General features: G+C 37.7%; 1 protein-coding gene across 4 annotated transcripts in view; it reads right to left on the bottom strand.

Annotated features, from left to right (window-relative positions):
- Positions 1 to 1,504: 1,504 nt before the first annotated feature.
- The window catches only part of PDGFD (platelet derived growth factor D), a 337,251-nt gene continuing 329,790 nt past the window's right edge, over positions 1,505 to 8,965 (bottom strand). For all 4 annotated transcript variants that reach the window (XM_069080540.1, XM_069080538.1, XM_069080537.1 and 1 more), the window contains one exon: positions 1,505 to 4,430. In XM_069080540.1, coding sequence (XP_068936641.1) covers positions 4,366 to 4,430 — 65 coding nt within the window. In that variant the 3' untranslated portion in view covers positions 1,505 to 4,365. The remainder of the gene's footprint in view (positions 4,431 to 8,965) is intronic.

Here is an 8,965-nt window from a genome sequence, read left to right as displayed (position 1 = left end):
GGACTAAAACAAACCACTCACCCTATAAAGATGCTGTTCAGTCTCAGTAAGTTTATGGCACACTATGCTATGTGTACTATTCAATGATGGAAACTTTTGAGATATCAGAATCAGCCCTACTAAGATTGTAGGATAGGGGTGGCTAGGTGGCACAGAGAATAGAGCACTGGCCCTGAAGTCAGGAAGACCCAACTTCAAATCCGGCCTCAGACACTTAACATTTATTAGCCCTGTGACCATGGGCAAATAACTTAACCCCAGTTGCCCTGCATTTCCTCCTCCAGAAAGCAAAAAAAATAAAGATTGGAGGATCATAAATTTATTGCATAAGGGACTTTAGAGATCGTCTAATCCAAGTTCCTTATTTTACACATGAGGAACTGCTAGGGAAGTTATATGACTTGACCAGGGTCATACAACTGGGAGGCATCTGAAATAAGATTTGAATCCATATCTTTCTGACTCCAAGTCTGGTACTCCTTTGTCATTCATTCTTCATTTTTGAAGAAGGCCAATGACATCATTGACATCATATCTTGACTCCTGTATAAACCAGATTTAAGTGAGGCCAAATTGTATATCAAGTTCACTATCTCTTCCACAGTCATTCAAGTCCAGTGTCGGGACAAGAGTCAAGATAACTGGTGGTGGCTTGGGAGGCAGTGGACGACCTTGGTGTTTTCGATATCTAAACAAGCTCTAAGCGTTCCACAGTGCCTGCTTCACCCACCTTCATGGCCATTGGAACAAACTGTTCTCTTCGCTTATTCCTGGGCAAAGTCTTCACATGCTTGGGGTAAACATCTACCTAACTCACCGATTGGTTTGAGGCCCATTAGTTACCCTCAATTGGTTTAGCCTGTCTGCTGAGACTATTTTACCAGGGCATGGCTGCCAGGCATGCTACAGTTTCTTGGAGCCACAGGTGAGAGTTGGGTGAAAGTAGATCCCAAAGGTGGATGAGCAGCCCTGAAAAGGGCTCAGCAAGACCTCACCCAGAGGTTCTTGTTCTCCCTGAACACTCCACATACCCCAATCACTGGTAGTAAATCAGGTGCCAGATTGCCAATGACATAAGCTAAAAATTCTTTGACTGCCCAACTGGAAAAAGGTTGCACTTCAGAGAAGGGGTTAATCAGGGCAAGGACAATGCCGACCCATTAAGGTTCTAGCAGAGTTGCTTTCAGCATACAAGTGAGGACAGTGAAACTTTTTTTTTTTTTTTTTGTGAGACATACAAGATAAAAAGGTGTTGCTTCAAAATACAGCTTGGGAACTATCTCATTTTCCTTCACTGCATGGTTAACAGGCAGTTGATCATGTGGAAGTGCATGGTCCAGGTAGCAATTTGTAGTGTTTCTGCATTTTGAAATGTAGTCCTGTGAAATCACATCATCCTGTCTGTATGCTAGTTTCAAACAGTTGGGTACATTTGTGAAAATAAATTTGGAATACTGCACAGCTTTTAAAAATTGTATTTGTAAACAGAATAATTATTGCACACTTTCTTTCAAAAGCAATATTTATTTTCCAGGAAGATAAGGGAGACATTAGGTTTTGTGATATAGAAAATACTGTTGTTTGGGAGTGGAGTAGCTATAAAACATAAAAATTGCACTTAGAAAAGTGTTCTATCCTACAAGCACCCATTGAATAAACAAGGACATCCCATATGAAGTCATATGGGAAGTCTGGGTTTATGACCATTTGGGGGGAATGAAATTTATGATGTTGAGCTTTTCATTTGTATAATAGTTAGGATTTATATATTATTTTAATGTTAGCCAAGCACTTTAAAAACAAGGAATCTCAAAATTATTAATGCTGTAAATGACACTAAAACTTTTGGAACATCCTGTGTATTTCTACTTAATCCTGACTTTGATGCAGGCAGGATTCAAATTCAAGTCTTCCTAATTCCTAATCCACTGTTCTATCCATTTCAAGGACAAAAAAAAAAAAACAAGTTTAATGAACTGTTTTAAGGGAACACAATAGATAAAAGACAACTGGAAAAAATTTCAACAAAATATCCAGGAATGAAAAAAAAATTAGTGAATAGATCTTGAATCTTTGGATAAGTAATTGTCAAAAAAACTTGGATATGACCTGCACCAGAACCCACGCTGAGTTTTTATGACATAAAAAGTTAGGTAGAAAACTCAAAGTTTTCTTATCTATAGTCATGTTGGGTGTTGTCTAGCCATAATGATGTAATCATGGCAATCCAAAGTGGACTAAGTTTATGGTTCTCCGTCATCAATATGCATATCCAGTTTCAATTTGGGGCTTTTCAACACTTGAAACTTCGCCCTTACTAATCTTATTTCTGGTGCTGTGGCTCTAATCATTATCATGCTCTGAGACTGCAGAGATGACAAATGGGAGTTTCAGCTCTTCCCTCTTGCCCCCTCCCCTCCCCAAACACAGAAATTTAAGCATATTAAGGACCATCTGAATTACGTGTTGACTTTCCGCTGGTCCATCCAAGGGTTCTGACTTAGGGAAAAGAAATACATTAGAACATTCTTCTGCTAACTGAATCCTGTCTCAACCTATTGGGAACAGCTGAACATTTTCTCCCATGTTTACCCAATCCGAACCTAGCACCACAGAAGAATCTGGATGTTTCCTTATCTTCTAAAGCAGGAAGAAAAATGAAGCTTGCTCTGAGAAGCACTAAGAAAACTAACAATAACAAAAAAAAAGAGGCATAAAATAGGCAATTGTAATGTCAATGCAGCATTATGAAGAGCCTGGATCACAGAATGATGAATCACTTCCCACCCCTCTAGTAAGTCTCCTCTTAAATAGACATTTGGGAGCCAGCAAGGAAAAAAAAAGACTATAAATAATAATAATAATAATAAAAACAAACAAAAACAGTTGGATTTTCATGTATCAGAGCAGAGTTGAACTGGCGTTAATACAATATTTACTCTGCGGCTCCTAGCACTGCCTCAATAAAGTTATAGAGTCAGAGAGAAGTCCTTGGCTTTATTTGATTCAGAAACAGGAATGCAGCATGTTAGTAGGTATGAGATTAGGGATGTAACAACTATAAAATGGTTCTTGTTATTAAGACACAAGAGCTTTAAAGTTATAAATATTGTGTGATAGCTCGCCAGTTTCAGTCCATGCCCAGAATATTGTTGTAAATCCACCCCTATATATCTAAGAGACAAGAACACAAAAGCAGCTCACATAAAAATGAATTGGTGCAGCTAGAGAGAGCTTGAGCCTACTATTAAGCCTATATCCTCAGCCATTAAATGTTCTACCCCATTTTCAGTTATGTTAACACTCAAAAGCTCCCTCTTTCTGGTTTTTAACTGCTCACATCTTATAGGGAACATCTGGAAGAATGACTCAGAGTCTACAAGCTATCCTGGAAAGACATTTTTTTTTTGTTTTTTTTTTTAGAAAAGAATTTAGAATACTTTCATAAAGGCTGAATAAGCACAAGTAGCTCCCCTTTGGAGTTTAGGTTCTTAAGGTGCATCTTTTATTTGCAGCATCAGAAACATCCCTTCTGAACATTATTTTTCAGAGACAGGTGCTGCTAAATAAATTAACATGCCTCAGCAAAATGCAAATGAATATATATTTCAATGGCAGGAATATATATTTCTGCAAACCATGTATTCTGGTAGAATTGAAGAGATGGATTTTCATTGCTTATCCTAGAGAGGGTCTAACGTATCTTAAAAGAATGCACATTTCAACATTTGAGCTTTTCATTATAACCATATTTTTTTGTCAGTGTTTACATTCTCAACTTTGATGTACAAAGTAAGAAAAGTTATTTGTTTTTTTTTCAAGAGCCCTTTTTATATTTTAAAGATTCAAAATTGTGTTTTACAGAAATGGACAAAGATGACTTCCCTACAGATAACTTTTATGGCATTTCACAATTCACTGGTTTCTTCAAAGGGCTTCATGGGAATAAGGCATGGATCCAGATATAGAATCTAGTACATCTGCTTATATAAATTGGAGAAACCATTTAATCTACCTATTTACATGTAGATAGATCCAGATACATTATATGTATTTATGATGACCTTATTTCAAATACTACTACTAAACTTAGTCCTAAATTTTTGGATACAGGAGTCTATGATACACATATCTAGCTGCCATGGTACTAGCAAAGCTATGCTGAACTCAGCCATCAATTTTACTCATTGCAATGCAGGCTAGTAGCAAAGTTCTGGTGCCCATGGGAGAAGGTTCTCTTACATCACCCTCCTTAAAATGAAATGGTCTTTCACGCTTAAAATGAGCATGTCCATTGATTTTTTTTATCGAGGTGGCCGTGAGCTACATATACAATCACAGCGCTCATGATGATCCAGCTGAATATCAATAAGAGCCATGTTCTTGGTTTTTCCCTTCCTCTTGAAATGGCCAGGTTCGAATTTCAGCACCTAAAAAGAGAAGGATACTTTCTGTTAGGATGTCTTTTGAGGTTGACCTTGATCAGGCTGCCATCACTTAATTGAATTTAGTTTAATCAATATATCTTTGTAAATAGCTTAACTCATGGTGCCTAGCACAGGTCAAATAAGGATGTAGTAAGGAAACAGAAGACATGAACCATATACCTTTTGTAGATTGGCACTTTTTATCTGCAGCTCTGTTTGGTTTGAACTCTAAGAAATAAGACATCCTACCCAGGATAAAGTGATCACCTGAAATTTCATATCTATGTTGTTTAACTCAACCTTGGATATTCAACACTTTCCCCACTGCCTCAGCCTCCTCTCACCTCTGATAGGAGAAGAATAAACTTCTTCCAAAGCTCTCCTTTATTGAAACCTGAGTCTGGTCTCTCTAGCTAACTCTAGATTTTCTATCTGCAGCTCTGCTTGGTTTGAACTACAAGGAACATGATGTCCCTGAGCCTGATACTCCCTAGTATTTTCTCCTCCCCTCTTTCCAGTTTCTCTTTATGTCTTCCCACTTAGATTGGCAGCTCCTTGAGGGCAAGGATTGTCTTTCTTTTTCATAATTGTATCCTTAGTACTTAGCACAGTGCCTAGCAAATAGTAGGCACTAATTAAATGTTTATTGAATTGAATTGAATCAGTTTATAGGATTTTGATTAAAACCACTTAATTTTCAGTATAGGAAAAAGTCAGCAAATTTCACAAATATAGTTTATACTTAGAATATCAAGGCAAAATTGTTTTCTTAAAGCAGTAACAGTATATATGTAGTGTTTTATGCTTTGCAAAGTGCTTCATATGTAATATATAATTTGATCTTCATAAAAATCCTGTGAGGGAGAAGCTATTATTAAGTTAAGAAAGGTTTAGTGACTTGGCCAACATTGCATAGTTAGTAGGTAAATGAAGCAAGATTTGAACTCAGATCTTCCTGATTACAAGTCTAGGACTCTATTCCCTGTGCCACCTTGCTGTCCCACTTTACTTTGATATAGGTGTGGTCCTGACTGGGTAAAATTTTGAAGTTTTTGTAGATATGACATTTTTATTGAATGAAAGGATGAATGGAACTTGCAGTTCACAGCAAAGATTCAGGCTCTACCTCTATATGCTACTGTTTAATCAAAGCATCACCTCTTAAATTAACAATTATCATCTTGCTTTAAAGAAGTTCAGATAGAATATTAATTTACTTAATAAGCATTCCTGCATGTTGAAGATATGGGATAGGCTTCAAATTGAGGAACCATGTCTACATATAAATATAATTGTGAAAATTTTTGAAGTGTTTTCATCATATGTACTCTTATGTATCTTTCATGTTCATTTTCTTTTTACTTCTTTTAAACCATAAGCCCCTTGAGGGTGAAGAAGTGTGTTATGTTGGAAAAATAATTGGATTTGAAGGTAGAAGACTGTAAGGGTTATGGGATTTAAAGATCTCCCATGCCCCATGGACGTGCTGACATAGCAGAGCAAGAAAAAAAAAAAACCGGGGTAAACGGGCCGGGGGTTGGAAGTTGGGGGCAGTTGCCTTTTTTTTTTTTTTTTGAGTTGGGACTCCTGCTGAGCACTGCCGGGGGCCGGAGCTGCTGGGAGCATTCTTCCAGGACGCTGGGTGGTTGCTGTGAGTGGGGAGAGGAGGACCTTTGCCTGAGGTAGCCTGTTCTGTTTTAAAGGCTTGAAAATGTGGGTGCTTTCTACTTTATCTACCTGTGCCAATATCATAACTACTCTGATGGCTTTCACTTTCTGGTTTTGGGACTCAGTCTTTTGGTATCTTAATAAATTTTCTAGTTTATTTCCCCAAATGGCAAACCTGACGTATTTTGTGATGGATAACTATATCAGCATATTTGTAATCTCTATAGGCATTGTGAATATGGCATTGCTGATACAAAGACCTGGGAGCCAGTACTGAATCCCAAACTTACTATCTATGTGACCGTGTGTCCTTCTAAAACTCAATACCTATGTTGCTTACAATGATGGTTATGAGAAAGCAGTGTATAAACGTGAGTTATTATTATTATTGATAACTGATAATTGAGCCAGTGACTCAGTGGATAGAGCACTCAACCTGGAGTCAGGAAGACCTGAGTTCAAATCCAGCCACTGACACTTATGGATCCACTGGAGAAGGAAATGGCAACTACTCTAGTATCTTTGCCAAGAAAATACCAAATGGGGTCATGAAGTTTCGGCCATCACAAAAAATGACTCAAAAACAACAAAGTCATCATTGGTACTATTTCCCTTATTCTCTTTTAAGAGAATCAAATACAATATAAATCACATAGTGCTTTACTTTTGTCCTTAATCAAGGTCAAAAAGATGCAAAGGATTTGTGGTGTATAGCAAACATCATTAGGCTTGAGTCAGAAGCAAGTTCATGGCGCTGTGATGGATCGGTTACTCGATATTGGGTAAGTCACACCACTCCCTTTGCCTTAAGTTCATCCTCTAAAATGGCAATACTTACACTACCTACTTCACAGAGTGCTTGTGAGTAATTTTCTTTGTAGTTGCAGCTACAACTTGTCATCTGAACATCAGCTACAGCTACGAATCACTGATCTCTAGAAGAGTGTATGACATCCCCACCACACATTAGTCTCATTGTCATGAGCACAATCTTCACAATAACCGTCATAAATCATCTATGTCCTATTTTTTCTAATTATATATGACCAACATCCACACTTCATTTAGTGGCAAGTGGCATTGGCACTTATGCACAAAATTAATTAAGTATAAAATATGCATTTATTAAGTACCTACTATGTCCCAGGCATTGTGCTAAGTACTGGAGATGCAAAGAAAGGAAAATATTGGTCTTTTAAAAAAAAAACAAATGTGGTAGCTAAGTAAAACACAACATTTAGTAATTGAAATAAAACATTTAAACAAGCCATGGGCAGTGGCCAATGTAAATCTGTTCTTCTTTTTCTTCGAGGATTTGCCTTGATTTCCTTAGATCACTACATGCACCATACCAAAGGTACAAGATGATGTTTTCTACTATAGATGAAGGTTTGGAAAAAAATAATGGACCAAGATCTCATGGCTAGAAATTTGTAATTCTTACTCACATCTATCTTCCATTTTATAGATTATGACTCAATCTTTCCTTGAACTCCAATCACAAACAGAATTTGGTTATGTATCAGGGCACAAACTTGAAACATAAATGAATATACAATAATAGAGTCCTGAACCTGGAGTCAGGAAGATAATGGTTAATTCCTACCTATAACTTAATTGTGATGTTCCCATGGCCAATTCACTTAACTTTCTTGAGTCACATCGATTAATTTATAGATGGTGTTATAGTATAGTTAGAGTTACAGTGTAGGGAGTTCCCATGTGGATGAAGTCAGAGATGTTTGACATATCAACGGGATCTTGTTCTATAGTCTTATGCCTGTGAATATGCCTGCATAAGCACCCTACAAGCTCTTGGCAGCAGGAAAGGTGTCTTAAACTCTTCTTATTTCTCCTGCAGCCCTGTGTAGTCCTGGGTACACAGAAAGTACTCACTTAATATTTCTTGATATGGAGCTGAACAGTGCTGGCAGCGATGTCAATCATTCAGGGGTTTGTAAGGGAGGGTGAAGAAACATGAATGGTATCCTTTCCTCTTCTCTTGCCCACAAATCTCCAGGCATTCTCATTGTTTCCCACACCCAACTTTTATTGGGGAAAACAAGCTGACTGGTTATGGGTTACAGCAGCTCAAGGAAGCCTGTCCTTGTGTGCCATCAAACACAGCTGGCTGGTCTGTGAGTCAGCCCCAGATGCCATTTGGTGAAAATGAATAGATTTTAATCAGATCCTCCTATCACAGGGGTTAGGGGAGTTGGGGGAGAGAGAAACAAAGGTCTGGAAAACAAAATGGGAGAACCAAATACAGAGGATGGAAACAAACAGTGTCTGCCCTAGAATAGCTTTCTCCCACTAAGAAGTAGTAAAGTTCAATGAAAAATATTAGAAAGGTATTTAAATGACAAGTATTTAAAAGCATCCCTCCCCCCATACATATACACATTCCCCACTCTACACTTACCTTTGCTTTACCCTATCCTACCTCTAGCTTGGTTGGCATTCATAATAAAATTAATAGTAAGAAAGTAAAGCAAATGCTTCTCATACCTTTTCTGGCTATCTATATTGCTCCACTTCATTAAAGATATTGAAGCATGACTATGATCCCTTGGGTCAGTCTAGTTGGTAAAATGTCATGGAACACTGGAACCCTACCACTCTGTCAAGGATTTCTCAAAAAATGAATTAAGCCTTTTGCTCAAAGGCACTCAGCATATTTTCTAGTCTTTCAAAAAAAAATCTGCTCTAGTAGAAACTATTTAAGAGAGACCACTATCAAAGGCTGACAATTTCAAATGATTGGCATCCAAAAAAGCAGAGCCCTGTCAAATAGCTTTCTCATTTGATGGCAAACAAAAGTGCCTGCTGTGGGTTGAGAGCAGAGATCTGGGCAGTATTTATGCTAACTG

Source organism: Petaurus breviceps, unplaced genomic scaffold, assembly GCF_028583685.1.
Source record: "Petaurus breviceps papuanus isolate PSGF00001 unplaced genomic scaffold, PetGlider_PUasm1.0 91133, whole genome shotgun sequence".
Taxonomy (NCBI): Eukaryota; Metazoa; Chordata; class Mammalia; order Diprotodontia; family Petauridae; genus Petaurus; species Petaurus breviceps.
Note: the sequence above shows the minus strand (reverse complement) of the source record. Positions and strands in the feature narration are given on the sequence as shown.